Source organism: Eublepharis macularius, chromosome 9 (assembly GCF_028583425.1).
Source record: "Eublepharis macularius isolate TG4126 chromosome 9, MPM_Emac_v1.0, whole genome shotgun sequence".
In the NCBI taxonomy this organism is placed as follows: Eukaryota; Metazoa; Chordata; class Lepidosauria; order Squamata; family Eublepharidae; genus Eublepharis; species Eublepharis macularius.
Genome location: NC_072798.1, coordinates 24,422,553 through 24,443,369, shown reverse-complemented (window position 1 = coordinate 24,443,369; position 20,817 = coordinate 24,422,553). Strand labels below are relative to the sequence as shown.

At 41.4% G+C, this 20,817-nt stretch overlaps 1 protein-coding gene across 2 annotated transcripts in view; it reads right to left on the bottom strand.

The window, feature by feature from the left end:
* Nucleotides 1-20,817, bottom strand: part of LOC129335415 (cytidine and dCMP deaminase domain-containing protein 1-like) — a 92,483-nt gene that overhangs the window by 58,779 nt on the left and 12,887 nt on the right. For both annotated transcript variants that reach the window (XM_054987868.1, XM_054987869.1), the window contains exons 5-8: nucleotides 12,236-12,661; nucleotides 8,997-9,049; nucleotides 3,014-3,147; nucleotides 1,587-1,722 (exon numbers count right to left, since the gene is read on the bottom strand). In XM_054987868.1, coding sequence (XP_054843843.1) covers nucleotides 1,587-1,722; nucleotides 3,014-3,147; nucleotides 8,997-9,049; nucleotides 12,236-12,661 — 749 coding nt within the window. The remainder of the gene's footprint in view (nucleotides 1-1,586; nucleotides 1,723-3,013; nucleotides 3,148-8,996; nucleotides 9,050-12,235; nucleotides 12,662-20,817) is intronic.

Below are 20,817 nucleotides of genomic sequence, written 5' to 3'. Positions count from 1 at the left end.
CACCTTCATCCATGGCATCAAAATATTGAGATTTGACTACTGTAATGTACTCTAGAGAGGTCTTTCCTTGAAGTCAACTTGGAGACCCCAGTTAGTGCAGAATGCCACAACTCAGATGTTATCAAGAACTAGGCAGAGTATGCGTATTACTCCCATTTTGCACTCACTCCATTGGCTTCTCATCAGTTACCAGGCTCAATTTAAAGTATTAGCTGTTACATACAAAGCCCCGTATAACCCTAGTCCCTCATATTTGTGGGACTGCCTCTCTCCCTGTGTTCCACTACAGCAGCTTCACTCACCAGAACAATGCCTTCTGCAGGTGCCACCTTGTAAATGGGCAAAATCAACAGCAGCCCATACAAACACATTCTCTGTAGCAGCCCCCACCTTAAGGTATGGCCTGTGTGAAGAGGTCAGAAAATTTCTCTCTCTCCTAGCTTTTCATGAACTGTGCAAATTCAAATTATTCAGGAGGGCTTTCTAACACAGGTAATAGAGCTGTGCTGTATGGAAATAGTTCAGAGGGATGCACTGGTACAGTGATAGGGATTGTAGACTATACTATGTACTGTCTTTTGCTGTAAATATGCTCCTACTAGACAATTTCATGCTGTTTAATACGCCATACCCATCTGCTTATGTTTAGTTTCATCATTGTTTTTCAGCTCTGTACTCGATTTCAGCTTGTTTTCAAATTTCTCTTATCTTTATTCCATTCCATTTCTTTATTCTTTACTCTGTTCCATTGTTTATTGAATGTCCCAGCTATTGATTGTATTGACTTGAACTATGTAATCTGCCTTGAGACTCAGTGAGAACAATGGACAATCAATTGATCAATAATAAAATTTTAAAAATAACAAAAAACCCTTGGGGTTTGCAAGGAACAAAATCTGCAATAAGGATGACAAAACTAGTATCATGTGGTAAAGATTATGAACAAAAAACAAAGAAGGTACAGCATGGTAAGCACTCTGATGAACAAAAATAGACCACAGAATTAATTGAGGGGCAGAGATCACTAAAATATATGAGGCTGTATCCCACTTCTCTGTTCAGCAAAATTTGAAGCCTTCCTCCATCCTAAGGATACTTCTTTCAATTTATGTGGCTCTTCCTCCCATCAACTGAAATTGGGTTCATTTTGTAGTGAGTGTGCAGACCAAGACCAAGGCTTGATTCTACATGCCATCATGTGCGGAACCTACACACAGAGGTACAATTGGAACCAACCCTTTCATAACCACAGTTTTTTTGCTTTTCTATTCCATTACATTATTTCATCAATATTTCATCTCCATTATCAATTTAATACATTTTGCATCCCTTGCTTTGATGCAACTACATTTAAAGCTGTAACAGAGTATATTATATTCCATTCTATCCAGAGACTTCCCCCCCCCCCAATCATTATATTTTTCCACATTTCCACAATAACCTTTTCCTGAATGCTCTAGGATCTATGAAAACTTTACAGCAGTAACTTTTGATTCTCATATAAAAACATAAAATCTTCTCTTGTAAGAAAAAAATTAAGTGGTATAAGCCACTCAGCAAGTTAAAAACAAATCAATTTGCCTTACTTTATTATGTGTGATGTAACAACATTTTTCTGTAGAAACAATCTTCTTTATGCCCACAAACTCTATATATTTTTGACAGTCAGAACAGGGGAGTTTGCTGCAATAAAGAATATCTTTGTCTCCTATGTTCTTAAATCTGAAAGAAAAGAAGCTGTGAAGTAGTACAAAGTATTGTCCAGGAAAAAAAAACATGAAATCTTACTCTAAAGCCCCATAGAATTAAACAGCATGGTTGTGGGGGAGGGGGATAAAATTATTTATTATGCACTATTTAATTTTGTTCCAGGTAGCTGGATCTTTGCTCTTAGTATTTAAACATCTCATCTAGAATTTATAGGGTGAGGCTGGTTGGGTATGGATTGACAGAGTTATGTTTATGATCTATATGCTATTAGTACTGGGAGCTCATTGGAGGAGGAGGGGCTAAATTAAATTAAATGTTCCAATTCAGAAAAAAAGAAAACCAGCCCTGAAGAATCTGCCTCCCCATCCCCTCCCCCAGCAACTTTATCAGAACATAGGTGGCTATAAGTTGGCTGAAACTTAACAGCCCACACAGGTGGCCGCACTAAATGTTACCAAATTATAGTCACATAATTATCTACAGTTTTACTTGCAAGACAAAGAAGAAAAATATTAATCTGTAAACTATCACAGCCTTACAAATTCATGGGAGGTCTTAGTGCTCCATAACCGCAATGCCCTTACTAGATGGCACCAGCTATATTATGTATATTAAAGGTCACTGAAATGTTTGGGTTGTATGTCCCCAGGGCTTTTTTTCTGGGAAAAGAGGTGGTGGAACTCAGTGGGTTGCCCTTGGAGAAAATGGTCACATTGCTGGTGGCCCTGCCCCCTGGTCTCCAGACAGAGGGGAGTTGAGATGGCCCTCCGTGCTGCTCAGCGGCGCGTAGGGCAATCTAAACTCCCCTCTGTCTGGAGATCAGGGGGCGGGGCTACCAACCATGTGACCATTTTCAAGAGGTTCCGGAACTCCGTTCCACCACGTTCCAGCTGAAAAAAAGCCCTGTATGTCCCCAAGACTACAGTAGCAGAACAGACAGGCCTACAAGAATACAGAAACTGACCGTAATTTTTTATCTATTAAATCTATACACTATCTTTGTACACAAGTTTTCTCAAATTATATTTTAAGAGGTGAAATGTCTTTTAAAAAATAAACACTGTAGGGAGGGGGCCTCAGCTGGAATTGTTGCCCTTCATGACAGAGAAGGGCTTGCTTGCTGTCTCCACTCCCTCCACTGGTTTTAGCAGTGGCATCTGAAAGCTGGAAAGAGCAGGGGGCTCAATCCAGGCACCATGCACGCATGACCCACCCCTTCTGATGGTCTCAGAAGTGGCAAATTGGAAACTAGGTCCAGAAACAATGAATAAGTTATATTATTAATGTCAGTAAGTTGATTAACCTGAATAGCAGAGCATTTGCTTCAGCATGGATGAGGGCCGACTTTTTAGCAGGATAACTTCTGACAGCTCTACCGTGCCGAGGCAGATTTCCATATAACGCACCTATAGGATATCCATTATAACCTGCCCCAAACTACAAGTTAAGAGAAACAACAGCAAGTTGTTACATAATAAAGTATTATGAATGGAAATCATATTTAAATTAATATAATCCAGATGCATACCAAGTTATAGAAAGCAGGTTCATTTATTGGGATTAGATGCTGTACAAACCATAAGTCTAAAACACTCGTTGGCTTTTATTTCTCACACTCAAGACAAGTAAGTTTTCACTGAAATACAAAGCTCTTCACGCCCTTAGTCTGACATACCTAGAGACAGCCTCCCTCCATATGTTCCTCTGTGGCAGCTTTGCTCATCTCAACAGGGTCTGCAAGTGCCAGGCTGCTTATGGGTGAAACCAACAGCATCCCATACATAGGCTTTCTCTGTGGTGGCCCCTACCCTGTGGAACAACCTGCCTGAGGATGTCAGGAGAGCCCCCACTCTCCTGGCTTTCCACAAACGATGCAAAACCAAATTATTCAAAAAGGCTTTTTACTCGAATGGGAGGGCTGTATTGTAAGGACGGGGTCTCAGAAGCTTCGCTAATGAGTTAGGGACTGCAGACTCCACCACTATGTTGCCTTACATATTGTCTATTGCTTTAAATATGTACTCCTATGTACTACCTGTGCTTTATGTTTGCTTTATGTTGCCTAATGTCAGTTGTAAAAGTGATTATGTTCTGTTTCAGTATTTCTTCTACTCTGTATTGGATTCTTGCTAATGCTATGTCTTTTTAAACTTGTATCTATTTACCCTATGGCATTGTTTATGAAAATGTCCTTGATACTGTATTGAAATGTACTTGATACTGATTGTAATAATCTCATACTGTGTAATCTGCCCTGAGTCTCAGTGAGAAAGGTGGACTATAAAAGACATAAATGACATACATACATACATACAAAACCTATTGATATGCAAATAACTTTTAAAAGTACGTGGCAAGCAAATTAAACAGTAAAGTTTAAAAGTAAAGATCATGTAGCAAACAGAATAAGCCATTTGAATTAATTCATAGAGGAAAAGAGTTATGATTAAAAATTTATAATCCTCACACTCGCCCCAAGTTTTTATTTTTTGATGTCTTGACATGAGCAAAGAAATTTAGGAAAAAGAGGCCTATGAGAGTGGTTGAGGAGCTGGTGTACTATCTTAATGGCCCTTTGCTATTTCACTTTGTTCTGCTCCACTTTTTAATGAGAGCTGTGGATTTTATTAATTTATAATGATTTTAACTATTTATTGAATTTAAATTGTGGTTTTTATGATTTTATGATGTTGTGACTTGCCCTGAGCCCGCTTGCAGGGAGGGAGGGATATAAATCTAACTAACTAAACTGACTAAACGGACGAAAGAAAGGTAAAGGTGGTACCCTGTGCAAGCACTGAGTCATTACTGACCAATGGGGGGGGACGTCACATTATGACGTTTTCTTGGCAGACTTTTTTTACGGGGTGGTTTGCCATTGCCTTCCCCAGTCATCTATACTTTACCCCCAGGAACCTGGGTACTCATTTTACCGACCTTGGAAGGATGGAAGGCTGAGTCAACCCTGAGCCAGCTTACCTGAACCCAGCTTCCGCTAGGATCGAGCTCAGGTCATGAGCAGAGCTTGGGCTGCAGTACTGCAACTTACCACTCAGCACCACAGGGCAATGGGTCAGTAATGACTCCGTGCTTGCACAGGGGACTACCTTTACCTTTAAATAAATAAATAAATAAATAAATAAATAAATACATACATACATACATACATACATACATCTAGATAAATATTCAGATGAAATGGTACAAAGTATATAAAATGCAGTATTCCCAGCAGCATTAAATAAAGTAAAAATTCCAGAAAGAAATCTAAATGCCTCAGTGTAGCTTGTTTATATACATAACCATCAATTTGACTTTTAAAGTTATTCTTCAGTTTCCCCCCCCCAGGAACTGATGGACAAATTGGAGATAATTCAATTCTTCCTATATTATACCACTTAGAATGGTTAAACAAAAATATATCTCTTATGAGGCTGAAGGGATTCAGAGCTCCTCAGGAGAAATTCTTCAGGTAAAATACTCAGAGCCTTACAGGAAAGACTATTTAACTATCATTCCCAACCATCATTTTAACATTCTCTTGCAGACATGCACATCAATAGACTAGCTACTTATATTGCTGTACATGTAAATTAATTTAGCCTTGCCATGAGCAACTGTACCTGAGTAATGACACCTGTCTGTGTGTTAGCTGATGAACTAAGCATTATTAGGAACCTCAGAGTCAAGAGACCCTCAATGGAATGGATGGTTCTGAACTCAGAACCAAGGCTGTCCCACCCTCCCACAATGTGTGGGAGCCCTTTTGTCAGGCTGACACACAGCCAAAGCCTTTCACAAAAAAATGGCTCTGAACCAAAAAAGTTTTAGCAGATCATGCCCTTGGGGTAAACTGGTAACCAAATGATCAAGCAGCTCCACTTCTCCCCCAGGCAGATAAGGCACAGAGAATAGCTATCATTTTTTAAAAACATTTTATTGGTGAGTACATACAATGTTATTCAATACACAAATTCCCCGTCTTATGTAAATTATATCAGCCCCCACCCTTTGCCCCCCTCCTTACTGACTTCCAACAGCTTTCCAACCCCAAACCCCTCTTATTACTCAAATTACTCTTAACCGTAATTTTTCTAAGTCCTATATATGTTATATCACTTATTCTAAGCATGTTCAAATTCTTCTATATCTCCAATTTTCTAATATATCAATCTACATTTCACTGTTTAAACTATCTATTTTAATACAATCTCCTTATTACTAATATTAGCTTAGATTAATTAATAGCTAAGTTTCCCCATTAATGGTAAAGTTACTTCTCTCTCCCCTTTATAAAGTCACATATTAATAATTCTCAAACTGCCACAATCCTCCTTTCACATCCCATTTTTTTTCTAGATATTGTTTCAATTTCTCCCAGTCTGCAATATATTCTCCTGGATCAAGATCTTTAAGTTTTCTTGTCATTTTGTCCATCTCAGCCATGTACAGCAATTTGTAAATCCAATCTTCTATAGTTGTTGTGGGTTTTCCGGGCTGTATTGCCGTGGTCTTGGCATTGTAGTTCCTGACGTTTCGCCAGCAGCTGTGGCTGGCATCTTCAGAGGCGTAGCACCAAAAGACAGAGATCTCTCAGTGTCACAGTGAGAGATCTCTGTCTTTGGTGCTATACCACTGTGTAGCACCCTGTGACACTGAGAGATCTCTGTCTTTTGGTGCTACACCTCTGAAGATGCCAGCCACAGCTGCTGGCGAAACGTCAGGAACTACAATGCCAAGACCACGGCAATACAGCCCGGAAAACCCACAACAACCATCATTCTCCGGCCGTGAAAGCCTTCGACAATACACCAATCTTCTATAGTTGGTATTTCTTGCACTTTCCATTTCTGCGCATACAAAAGTCTTGCTGCTGTAGTCATGTAAAATAGCAATGTTCTGTACTGCCTTGGAACTTCTTCCATTCCCAAGTTCAGTAGCAACAACTCTGGGTTCTTATTTATTTGGGTTTGCAAAACCTCATTAATTATTTCTATTATATCTCCCCAGTATTGCTTAGCTACCTCACAAGACCGCCACATATGATAAAATGATCCTTCATGCTTTTTACATTTCCAGCATTTATCTGACATATTTGCATTTCCATGCGCAATCTTCTTAGGCATTAAATACCACCTATACATCATTTTGTATACATTCTCTTTAATGTTGGTGCAAGTTGAAATCTTCAAAGTATTTTTCCACAAGTATTCCCATGATTCCATTGTTATTTCTTTATGAAGGTTTATTGCCCATTTCACCATCTGGACTTTGACTGTCTCGTCTTCCGTATACCATTTTAAAAGTATTTTGTATATTTTCGAAATATCTTTTTTGCCTTCTTGTAGAATCACTTCTTCTAACTCCGAGTTTTTTAGTCTTATTCCTCCCTTTAGACAGTCCGAGTTGTAAAGATCCCTAATTTGCCTATATTGAAACCATTCATAGTGAGGAGATAACTCTTCTTGTGTCTTTATTTTTGGTATTCTATGTTCTATCAACATTATCTCTTTATAAGTTAAACGTTGTTCATTATAAACAGTTCTCGGATCTATTACTTCATATGGTACCACCCATGAAGGGATACCACTTTCCATGTAATTCTTATATTTCTTCCAGATTGTGAAAAGGCTTCTTCTGATATAGTGATGCAAAAACATAGAGTCCGCTTTAACTTTATCATACCACAAATAGGCATGCCATCCAAACAACTTTTTGTGTCCCTCCAAAGTCAGTAGTTTACGGTCTTTTAACGTTATCCAATCTTTTAACCATGTCAGAAAATTGCTTCGTAATATAATCTTATGTTTGGCAGTTGCAGCCCCCCTCTTTCTTTCGAGTCTTGTAATACCTTCATTTTCACTCGGGGTTTCCTGCCTGCCCACACAAAGTCTGAAATTTTTCTTTGTGATTTGTCAAATTGTTTGAAGTCTCGGATAACTGGAATAGTTTGCAGCAAAAACATGACACGTGGTAGCACATTCATCTTCACTGCTGCTATTCTTCCCAACCATGACAAATTTAATTTATTCCATTTTATCAAATCTCTATTTGTTGCCACAGTTTCTCATAATTATTTTTAAATAAATCTATATTTTTTGCAGTCAACTCAATTCCTAAATATTTCACTTTATTAGCTACCTCACAGTCCGTTATATCCATTAGTTCTTGCTGTTTTTGCTTCGTCATGTTCTTACACAATATCTTCGACTTCTTTTTGTTCACATAAAATCCCGCCAAATCACCAAATTCCTTTATTTTATCCATTATTTTTGGCATATTGTCTATTGGATCTTCCACTATCAACATTACATCATCCGCAAATGCCCTGACTTTGTAGGAAAATTCCTTTATTTTTATGCCACGGATTGTATCGTCCTCTCAAATTGGAATCAACAAAATTTCCAAAATCAAAATGAACAACAATGGAGATAATGGGCAACCTTGTCTTGTACCTTTACCTATTTTCAATTTTTTAGTCAAATCATCATTAACTACAATCACTGCACACTGGTCTTTGTAAATTCTTTTAACTGCTTGTGTGAACTTTTCTCCCATTTGCAGCTTTTCCATAGTGGCAAACACAAAATCCCAGTTCAAATTGTCAAATGCTTTTTCCGCGTCTACAAAAAAGAAACCAACTTCCCTATCACAGTGCTTATCGTAATATTCAATAGCGTTTATTACTGTCCTTAAATTGTCCTTAATTTGTCTATTGGGTAGGAATCCAGCTTGTTCTTCTGCAATAAATTCCGACATTGAATAGCTATCATTTTAATACCATGGTCACAAGCCCTTGAAGAGGCCTCTTTATCATGACAACGAAGTTAAAAACAGCAATCGTTTCTTTTGTTAATTTAATTTCATTTAAGGAATGATGATTTTTTTAAAAATCAGCCTTGAGAATGAAGCAAGGAGAGCAACAACAGAGGTTCTCTCTCTGCAGTAGTGAAAAGAGAACTGACGGACCAGTACCCGCCTTGTGATCACATTCTGTTTTGATGGGAAAGCATCAAAGAGGAGAAGTGCTCCTAGTCTTCCATGAAGTTGTGGAAATATTCTCCACAGCAGGCCTGCACTGCCTTGAGCAGCTTCATTGTAGGACTGCACAGAAGCAGCAAAACCGAACTATGCAATAAATTGTGGCCAGACAGACAGACAATGATGTCAGATGTAAACAAGGGGTCTTAATCTGGAGCTAAACACAAAATCCACACTATACTTAAGTCAGTTATGTAACGAAAGAAGTAGAAATTTAAAATAATGGCAAAAGGAATTATACTTACAAAAAATCCATTTTCGTTATATAATATACATCCTACTCCTTCAAAAGGATCATCTTTGCAAAGAAACAGAACATTGCTTATTAATTAAACAACAAGCAGTCATCCAAGTTAGCTGATACAAGATACACAGCCTAGTAGAACAATTAACTCAGAGTTCCAGTAATAATGAGGGGGTGCACTGGTCCCCATGTGCTGCTCTGTGAAGAAATCTCACCCAGCCCAGGTTCATTTCACTATCTCTGGACAATAAATCTATTCAGTAGTAGAGACTTTTGAATCTCTGGAAAGAGGAGGGCCAGGGTCAGCAATTACCCATTTTAAGAACAGAAGGGCAGTTCTTAGAGCCCTTACTACCTTTTTATGCAGTTAAGAATGATTCACTGGGTCATTAAATGGCAAGATTCATGGCTGCACAGTTCTGCCAAACATTAAGCTCAAAATACCCCCACCACTACATTGCTGCACCACTGCATTGCTGCACTTTTCTCCTCCCACCAGCCAGGTGAGAGGTGGCAAGAGGGGAGCTGGGGAACTCCCGCCCCCACTGGGGGACTGGCAAGCCTACTTTGAGGGAAGACATATTGGGGCCAGGCCAAGAACCAACTACAGGCCCTACGAACCAACTGACCTGCATGGCCCACCCAGGCCCAGCTGCTTCCTAATGTTCAAAAGCATCCTTCCCACAAAAGCCAGTGTAGTGTATTGGTTAGAGTTTCAGAGTAGGATCTGTGATACCCAAGTTCAAATCATCACTCTGCTTTGGAAACTCACTGGGTGACTTTGAGCCAATCCAACACACTCAGCCTAACCTACCTCTCAGGGTTGTTGTGAAGACAATAAGGAGGCAAGAAACATGATGTAAGCTGTTTTGGGTCTACATTATGGAGAAAGGTAGTATATCAATGAAGTAAATTAAGAAATGGGGGAAGATAAAAGGTAAGTTGTTTCATGAATTTGAAGGAGAGAAGGATGTAGGGAAAGGTGAGCAAATGGAGAATGCTAGGAAGATGGAAAGAGGAAATAATATGGGGGGAAAGGATATAGGGGAAAGTGAAGTACCACCAGCTAGTCCTTGCAGGTTCCCCACCACACAACTGGCCCATAGGGGTTAAGCTGTCAGAGAGGAAGTGAAGATAGTGGGGCAGGCAAAGGTGGAGGGGAAGGAGAGAAGGAAGCAGGAAAAGGGGGCAGGGAAAGAGGACATGGTAGGGAAGGGAAGGGCAAGATGTGGTGGGAAATGAGATGTCCCCCCACAATTCCTTGCATGTTCTCATGAGAGGGGGGGGAGAGAGTAAACACAGACACATACTGCTGTTGCCATAAAAGAAAGAGGAGGGCGATTGGGAGAGGTATTTGGGCTTAAAGGAAGCCCAGGTGGATGCAGGTTTCTACCCAGCCCAAACACTGCCAGCACTCTACTTCCCCAAGATCAATTTGCAGCACCAGGAAGGGGGGAAAGCCTGCCAGGATATGCCAGGACATAGCAGCTGAACATGGATGCCCAGGCTCCCTCCTAACCTCAACGTTGTTTATGCTCAGTGCCTGCCTTCTCTGGTCACCTTCTTCTTTCCCTCCTAACAGTTAGGAAGAGGAAGTGGTGGAAAGGAAGAGGAAAGAAAAAGGAGGGCAGCAGCCCAAATACTCGATGCTATTTTCACTGGCCACTCTCCTGCTTCCCTCCTAGTGATATAGAGGAAGTGGGGGAAGGAAAGGAAGGACAACAGTGGCCCACCCACAAGAAATCAGAGCCTGCCTTCCCCAGCTGCCATTGTCCTTTCCATTCCAGCAGTATCCCACCCCCCTCCACTAAAAGATCTTGGGGTTGTTCTACAGCTCCTAATGCACCAGCTGAGATCTCATGATGTACAGTCATCAGATCTCTCTTTTTTTAAGTTGCAGGATTTTAAAATCCCTGTTGGCTTACCTTCTTTTTCAGTTTTTACATTTTTTCCCATATGGCGCCCCTATGTTTGTAGACAAATATCAGAACATGGCCTTATATTGCAGATTTTCCTGTCCACGTCCTAAGGCCTTTGTCAGTGAATTGACGATTAAGGCTACCATTATGCCTAGGGGCCTACCACCCCACTAGGGCCATTCTAGCTCAGGGCTTCCCACCCACTGGGGCTACACTAGGCCCAAGTAGGCTTGCCATTCACCTGGTGGGGTGGGGGATGCCCTGCCACCTCACACCTGGCCATCAGGGGGGAAGAAAGTGTGAGAACCCGAGGCAAAGTATGCTCCTGAATGGTCCAGAGCTCCCCCATGTGCCCCCGTGTCACACCAGAATTTACATAATTCCTGGCATGACGTGGAAGTAATAGGTCATGCCAGGGGCCTATTCCTTAAAAATCATCCCCTAATTTAGTGTTTGGGGCTGATTTTTACTCAATCATCCCTCCCACATCCCAGTACTTCTGTGTTGCACCAGGAATGATGTCATTCCTGGCACGACACAGGGTGCTCCAAACCGCACATGAGGTAAATAGCCCTCCACAGCCCCTCACCTGTGCCCTCTCCATCTCCCGGTTTGCCTCCCCAGGAATCTGGTAACACTAGCCCCAAGGAAGAGGTAGCCCTTGCCCAGTGCATGGTTTGTGTGATCCACTGCTGCCATGAGCTGGTGGCCCTTGTCCTACAAGTTGTGGAGAAGGATGTGCCCAGTGTCCTCTACCTGGAAAAGGATATGCACTAGCTTACTCTGCTAGCCTCACCCCACCTGATGGACACATCTGACCAAGCCACATGGTGCTGGCTAGGCAGGCTTTCTCCCTCTCTTCTTTGAGAGGCAGGGCCCTTTTCCAAGCGCATTTTTTTCCTCCCAGCCTACCCTGGCTATTGTTCAGAATTAGATATATATGATATATGAGAAAGATCTAAACACTTCCTATGAGACTGGCATTTTTTTTTCTATTGTGTCCTCAAAATTTAAAAACAAATGCATGGGAAGAAACCAATACATGTTACTTATGAAAATATTCCACACTGTTTCATTTCTGATGCAAGCTACCTAGATAATTTTTCATTGCATAGAACAGCTATGTGCAAGTACACCTCTTTATAAACAAAGTATCCCAGTCTGTTATTTTCTTTTTGTTCTCTCTCTCATTCTTTAATTACTCCTATACTTTATTATTCACACTCATATATCAAACATACACAAGTAGCAGATTAGAAGAGAAAGAGAAAAATGGAAATGGTTGTATGTTTAGGATTTCCTATCTTGACAGCAAACTTACCAGATCTTGCTGCTAAAAGATAACAAAGCTGCAAAGCATGGATGTTCATCACACTAGGTTCTCCTTCTTCAAATTTTCCATGGGAACAATGTAACAAATCATTCAGATACTTCAAAGCATCTTTTGTTTTTTTTTCCCAAGTCTTTCTGCAGTCTTGCAAGTCCAGCAGGTCACAGTTAATTTCATAATTTTCTTTCCGAGTTTCTTCATAATTGGGTTTACACTGTGGACATTTATATCGCTTTGTTCTAAGAACAAGCTTTGATACAGTATCTTTATCAAGCTGTTCTAATGGAACAAAAACACTGCTAATTACAGAACTTCTTAGGAACAAGTGATCAACTTGATAGAGATCTTTTTTGACAAAGTTTACACCTTGCTTCAGCTCTGGATGTCTTGGCCAGTAATACACTGCAGAAATTTCCCCTAAATTAGAAAAAAAATGAAATTACATACCTGGCTGAATGAACTTGTTTTAAATTTTTTATTATTATTAATAATACTTTAATTAATGCCTTTCTTCTGTGCCATCCTGGACAAATAACATTACAAGTCCGATCATCACATCCATGTTAACCATTCTTAATGCTACTTTGCTACCTTTTGTATTTAAGTCTGTTTACCTCCAGCCCCATCCCTTTCCACTCAGAAATCTGTCTCCCTCTTCAGTGTTGAGACTGGGGCTAACTCCTCTCAGGAATGAGCATTCAGATAACTGATCAAAAAATTATCTGAACATGACCTATCACTGGGCAAGGAAGAAAAGCTGACAGAAAGAAGATTAATTCATTCAAAATGTGGAGGAGAGTTTTACAGATACCATGGACAGCCGAAAAGACAAGTGGCTCCCAGATAAAATCAAGCCTGAATTCTCTCCAGAAGCTAAAATTACTAAACTGAGGCTATTTTACTTTGGTAACATCATGAGAACACAAGACTCACTGGAAATGAAAATAATGCTAGGAAAGCTGAAGGCAGTAAGAAAAGAGAAAGACCCAATATGAGATGGACTGACTCAGTATAGGAAGCCCTAGCTTTCCATTTGCAAGACTTGAACAAGGCTGTCAATGATAGGACATTTCGGAGTGCATTAATTCATAGGTTCACTATAAATCTAAAGCAACTTGATGGCACATAATATACACACAGTTCCAATGACATTTCTTCTGGTTGTTTTTTCCTGCCAGTGCCACAATGTCCTCATGCTGTTTTCAAGTTTCTTTTCCCTGTTTGGCAAACGTTAGGGGAGGAGCTGTATAGAAGGTCAACTCTGTATGTATGTCCTTGGCAGGCATACCAGCCAACCAGAACACTTAGTCCATCATCACACCAAACATGTCATCACTGGTTGGCATTTCTGTGCATTTCTCCTCAATCACATTGCTGGCTCATTGGTTTAGAAAGGGCTCTGATTCTATATAGCTGGGACACTGTTTACAAGGCCATTTCAATTACTGGTCATTAGCCTAACAGTAGGAATGAACAAGTGCCTTCCTTCTAGCAGATGGCAGTATAGAAGATGTTGCAACAAGAGTTACATTTATAGGTTTTTTTCTTAATCTAAATCTTACCTAAACCCACACACCCACTCCAATCCTGAATGTCTGCCATGGCTGGCCTCTTTGGAGAAAGAGGCAGGAGCAATACTTGTCTTCTTTGTAAGGCAAGAAAGACTAGGTGCTGCTTTGAGGGGGTGTCTTGCTGCATTCTAATCCCCCATACACAAACCCATACACCATAGGTAGCCTGTCTACAGTGCAGAGTGGAGGCTATTGTCTATCTTTTTAAAAACAGACAAAGAGAATATGCACATATATTCATACATAAGCAGAGTGAGATGCGCGAAGGCTCAGATTTCACTCATTTAAAAGCAGCCCAATTATGCACTAGTTTTCCTGTTCCTCTGTAAAGAAGAGGTGGAGGTAGAAGTGCATGTTTTGTACAAAAAGATCCATACAAAGTGGGAAGAGGTGTAAATTCTGTTCCTTTCTGCACCTTAAATCATTACATGACATCACCTCCTCAACCGATAGTGGGAAGTGGAGGGAACAATGAGAAATTCTTGCTTGAATGAATCCATTGTAGAGTTCATGTGTGTAGGTTTTAGCACCCTTTGCTGTTCCTGTTTAAAATCAGCACCCTCCACCCTCCTCAAATCATAATCCCATCAACAGGAAAGCAAAGGTGAGGGAAAATCTTTGCCCACATATGCCTGTTCACCAAGGAAGAATTCTAATGGTCTGTAACAGTAATTTTAACACCTTACTTTCTCCTCTTTTATGCAGTTGGGAGGGGGGGTCCCATGGGTAAGGGCTATAGTCACTAAGAATGTCACCCAATTTTCAGAAAGAGAGAATAAATAATTGGCAAAATAGTTGAGGAAGGAAAAGAAGTTGTGGAACACCAAGGCATAAAGAGAACATTTTACAAATATTATGCTAAATTATTCCAGAAAAAGACTACTGATGTAAAAGAAATAGAACAGTATTTAGATAAGGCGAAGATACCCAGGATTTCAGATACTATGAAGAAAAATTTAAATGCCCCAATTACGGAAGAGGAAATTTCAAAAGCTATAGACTCAACACAACTAGGAAAAGCACTGGGTCCAGATGGAATTTCAGCCAAATTTTATAAAATATTGAAAGAAGACCTAGTGCCAATTATGCAAGAGTTGATGAATGAAATAATGAAGAAAAAAGGACTACCAAAAACTTGGAACAAGGCAAGTATTTCATTGATTCCAAAGGAGGCACAGGATTTGACAGATGTTAAAAATTATAGGCCTATATCATTGTTAAATAACGACTATAAGATTTTTGCAAGAGTCTTAGCAGAGAGATTGAAAATATTTTTGATGGACTCTGTTGGGGAAGAACAAGCTGGATTTTTACCAAATAGACAAATAAGGGACAACTTGAGAGTTGTCATGGATGCCATAGAGTACTATGATAAACACCCTGAGAAAGAGGTGGGCTTTCTGTTTGCGGATGCGGAGAAGGCCTTTCACAATTTAAATTGGGATTTTATGTTTTTATTAATGGATAAGATGGGACTGGGGCAAGAATTTACAGAAGCTATAAAAGCTATCTATAAGAACAAACAAGTGACAATATGCATAATGACATAACAGAAACATTTGAAGTTAGAAAAGGAACGAGACAAAGATGTCCACTTTCACCTTTGTTGTTTGTTATGGTTTTGGAAATATTGTTAAGACAGATAAAGGATGACCACAGTATTAAAGGTATAAGGCTCAAAAGTTTTTCTTACAAATTCAGAGCTTTTGCTGACGATGTGATGTTTATTACTGAAGACCCGGTCCAGACATTACCGTTATTATTAAATAAGATTAAAGAATTTGAAGATCTGGCGGGTTTTTATGTTAACAAAGCTAAATCTAAATTGCTCTATAAAAATATGACGAAAAAGAAACAGGCCGAGCTAATGAGTATTGTGAAGTGTGAAGTGGTCTCCAAAACAAAATATTTGGGAATAGAATTAACAATGAAAAATATAGACTTATTTAAGAATAATTATGAAAAACTATGGTCACAATTAGAAAAGGATTTGATAAAGTGGAACAAACTGAATTTGTCGTTGTTGGGACGCATATCAGTTGTGAAAATGAATGTGTTACCAAGAGTGATGTTTTTGCTTCAAACTATCCCAATTATGAGAGACAACAAGCAATTCGACAAATGGCAAAGGAAAATATCAGATTTTGTGTGGGCTGGGAAGAAGCCAAGAGTTAAGATGAAAGTGTTATGTGATGCAAAAGAAAGAGGTGGATTACAATTACCAAATTTGAGATTATATCATGAAGCGATATGTTTAACATGGCTAAGAGACTGGGTAAAATTATCTAATTTAAAGTTACTAACCTTGGAGGGTCACAACAATTTGTTTGGTTGGCATGCATATCTATGTTATGATAAATGCAAAGCAGATAGTATGTTTCAACATCATTATGTAAGGAGAAATGTTTTTTCAGTTTGGCAAAAATATAAAAAATATCTAGAAGAGAAAAGGCCCTTGTGGATTGTTCCGGCAGAGGTGATAAAACCACATACAGAGTTCCAAGGCAAAGACTGGATAACTTATAAAGAAAAAGTGTTTCATACCTGTAACTGTTGTTCATCTAGGTCTTCTGTGCAGGCACACATGGGACTGCACACGCGCAGGCCTGCCAATTTCAGAGATTTTTACAGCTCAACACCACTAGGGGGCGCCTCTGCCTCTCACTGCACATGAGCGGCCGTCTTTTCCCGCCGAAAAACAGCTCCTATGAGGCGGGGCGCCCCCGACATACCCTCAGTCCTCTTTCGCCGCCGACTGCAAGGTAAGTACCAAGAGATTTAGCGGGGAAGGAGGGAGGGTATGTGTGCCTGCACGGAAGACCTAGATGAACAACAGTTACAGGTATGAAACACTGTTTTTCATCTGCGGTCTTCCTGTGCAGTCCCATATGGGAGATTTCAAAGCTTAAATGCCTGGGTGGCAGGTAGAAATGCATTATGACAGGAAGATTGATTGCAGGACTGCTGTACCCACGACTGTCTCTCTCCTGTCAAGGACGTCCAAGGCATAGTGTCTCACATATCCGCAGACGCCCAAGTCGCAGCTTTGCAGATGTCCTGCAACGGGACACCTCTCAGGAGGGCTGCTGAAGACGCTTGAGACCTAGTGGAGTGAGCATGTACCTCCAATGGACAAGGTAAGTTAGCACATTTATAACTCAACAAAATAGCCTGCACCACCCAACGGGCCAAAGTCTGAGAATTGGCTTTCATCCCCTTTTTTGGGCCCACAAAGCAAACAAAAAGATGAGAATCTTTCCGGAAGGGTTTCACCCTATCCAAATAAAAAAGGAGAGCCCTAAGGACATCTAAAGTATGAAGGGACCTCTCAGCATCAGACACATAATCTTTGAAGAATACAGGTAATGAAATTTCCTGCGCTAAATGAAACTTTGATACCACCTTGGGTAAAAACTCTATTTTTGTTCTTAGGACCACCTTATCCGGATGAATACTCAAGTAAGGGGGTTCGCAGGAGAGAGCTGCCAGCTCACCCACCCTTCTGGCAGATGTGACAGCTACAAGGAAAGCCACCTTAAATGAAAGCAGATTTAGAGGGCAAGTAGCCAACAGTTTAAAGTGCTTGGAAAGGAGCTTCGCCAATACCAAAGGTAGGGACCACTGAGGGACTAACACCCTCACCGGGGGGGAACAAATTATTGAGCCCCTTCAAAAATAATTTTGATGTATAGTGGGAAAAAAACAGTCTTTCGATCAACTGGAGGATGAAAGGCCGAGATAGCAGCCATGTAAACTTTAACAGAGGAATTGGATAGGCCAGATTGCTTAAGTCCCCACAAAAAATCCAGGACCTCAGAAAGGGAGGAGGCCAGTGGATCGACTCCTCTACCCCCACACCATTCAGAAAATTTGTTCCATTTCAGGGAGTATGACTGTCGAATGGATAAGCGATGGGAATTTTGGAGGACGTGCATCACTCCCTCCGAGAAACCCCCTCCTGAAGAATCAGCCACGCTGTCAGTCTGAGTGTATGAACTCTGTGATGAAACACCCCCTGAAATGACAGCAGGTCCGGTCGATCTGGAAACCGATGCATACGATTGTGCAGTCTCAACAGGGCATGAAACCACGGCTGCCATGGCCAATACGGGGTAATCAATATGGATGACGTCTTGTCCCTCTGAATCTTGGATATCACCCTGGCTAACAGAGGGAACGGGGGAAACATGTAGAACAGGTGACCTGACCAAGTTAACTGAAATGCGTCCCCAAGAGACTCGAGGCCGACGCCTCCTCTGGAGCAATATCGGGGAGTCTTGCAGTTCTCCTCCGAGGCGAAAAGGTCTAACTCTGGGGTCCCCCATTCTGAAAAGACAGGACGTAAATACTTGTCGTGAAGAGACCACTCATGGGTGTCACCCCCCAACCTGCTAAGGCAATCAGCTGTGACATTGTCTACACCCGGAATATGGACAGCTATTAGCCAGACCGAGTGGTCAATGGCCCAGTCCCAAATCTTCATCGCCTCTGCACATAAGGACCGAGACATCGTGCCCCCTTGCTTATTCAAATAAAACATAGTTGTGGTGTTATCTGTAAGGATTTGTACTGTCTTGTTGTCTATCAAGTCAGAAAACGAAATTAGGGCATAATAAACTGCACGGAGTTCAAGAAGGTTAATGTGTTCCTCACACTCCGAGTCATCCCACAAACCATGAGCATATAAACCCTGACAGTGAGCACCCCATCCTAGGGTAGAAGCATCAGTAGTGACTGAAAGGTCCGGCTGCTTATAACCAAACTCTACACCCCCCAGAAAGTTAGTGTCTTGCAACCACCATTCCAGAGACAAGAGAACCTTGTGAGGGACACTAAGCTTTTTTCTTTGGAAGTCCCTGTCAGGGAAAAAGGCTCTCGAAAACCACAGTTGAAGCGGTCTCATCTTCAGTCTCGCTAGAGATATCACCGCCATAGTGGCAGCCATACAGCCCAAAAGAACCTGAATAAGTCTAGCCAGCTGAAACCTACATCTCTTGAACCTTCTGATAAGAGCTATAATCTTACCAGCTCTGTCCAGGGGCAAAAAACCTGCATTCTGAGAACCATCAATAGTGTCCCCAATGAATTGGATGACCCTAGCCGGGGCAAGCTTTGACTTCTTTTGTTTCACAAATAACCCCAACTTTAGGCAGGTAGTCAAAGTGACTGAAATCTGACTGCTAACATCCCCTTCAGACTGCCCAACAATCAGCCAGTCATCAAGATAGGGAAAAACACAGCAGCCCTGAGTCCTAAGGAAGGCAATCACCACCGCCATACACTTAGTGAACACTCTGGGGGCCGTGGACAAACCAAAAGGGAGGACACGGTACTGGAAAATCCGAGTACCATAGGTAAAACGAAGAAACTTCCTGTGCTCCGGGAAAATGGCAATGTGGAAGTGTGCATCCTTAAGGTCTAAGACCCCAAACCACGAATCAGAGGGTAGCAGAGCCAAGACCATTTGCAGAGTGGTCATTTTGAATTTTCGAACCTTTACAGATCTGTTTAATTTTCGAAGATCCAGGATGGGGCAAAGACCCCCATCTTTTTTATCCACCACAAAAAGGTTCGAGTAAAAACCAATGCGGGAAGAAGAAGAGGGTACCTCTTCAACAGCCCCCTTCAATAATAACGCTGATAATTCTGAGACCACCCCCGGTTGGGGCACCTGAGAAGAAAGAACAGGGAGCGAGAGACTAGGCCACTGGACAAACTCAATTTTATATCCAACATTAACTACTTTCAACACCCAAACGTCTGAAGTAATATTACACCATTCAGTAAAGAAAAAAGACAGCCTGTCCCCAAAGTAGGGGTCAGGTCCCTGTGATTGTCAGAATTGTTTCTGTGCATGTCCCAAATATTTGGGCTGATCCTGGTTATTGCCTTGCCTGTTCTTAGCGCCCTGCCTCCTCTGAAAGGTAGGTTGTGGGCTCTGGTACTGACGTTGAGGTTGGAACCTGTACCCATAATAAGGGTGGTATCATTGTTGCCGATATCTATTGTAGGGCTTGTACTGAGGGCGACCAGACTGGTGTTGGTGCGTCACGCCATAAGATCGAGCCATCAGCCTGTCTTTACGCTTCTTTGACAGATATTCATCTGTTCTCTCAGAGAACAGATTCAGCCCTTCGAAGGGGAGAGCTTCCACTTTAGCCCGTGTATCCATGGGTAAGGCAGTGGTCCTCAACCAAGCGAATCTTCTCAACACAAGAGCGGATAAGAGTGCCCTGGTGGAGGTGTCAGCCATATTTCTGCTCACTGTGATCTGGTGCCTTGACAATCGAACAGCCTCCTCTTGGATAACTCGAAGGAAGACCCGTTGGTCCTCTGGTAGTTAAGGCACAAAAGTGGCTACCTTCTTCCATAACAGTAGTTGGTACGCGGCATCATTGCGGCATAATTGGCTATTTTAATGCCAAATGCTGTAGACGTATAGACTTTCCTGGCCAGGGAATCAATCTTTCTACTGTCCTTATCTGACAGGACTGACAAAGAGCCTTGCTTGGGTTTCGCCTGCATATCCTCCGTAACAAGGGAGGACGGAGGTGGGTGAAGAGAGAGAAACGGACATTGTTCGTCCTTGATTCTGTATAGATTTTCAATTTTCTTATTAGTCGCAGGGGTCAAAGCGGGTTTTAGATTCAGACCAGACAAAAGTTCCACGAAGCCTTCAATCATAGGAAAGGCAACCGTTGGAGTCGACCCAGCGTACATATGTTTTAGGATCTTGTCCTTCGATCGTGGTTCCGAGGAAGCTACCTCGAGGAAGCTATCTCAAGGGCTTTCGCCATCCTTTGGAGCAGCTTGTTGTAAGCACGGAAATCCTCCGTCGGGGATGCTTCCTCCAATGGCCCAATCGCTCCATCCGGCGACTCCGATGGTGGAAAATCATAAGATTTACCATAGGCGAGGTAATCATCATATTCAGTGTCAGGAAAACCCGGGGTTCATCTGGATCCCCCTGTGGAACCAGCATGCAGGGACGGCGAGCGCGAA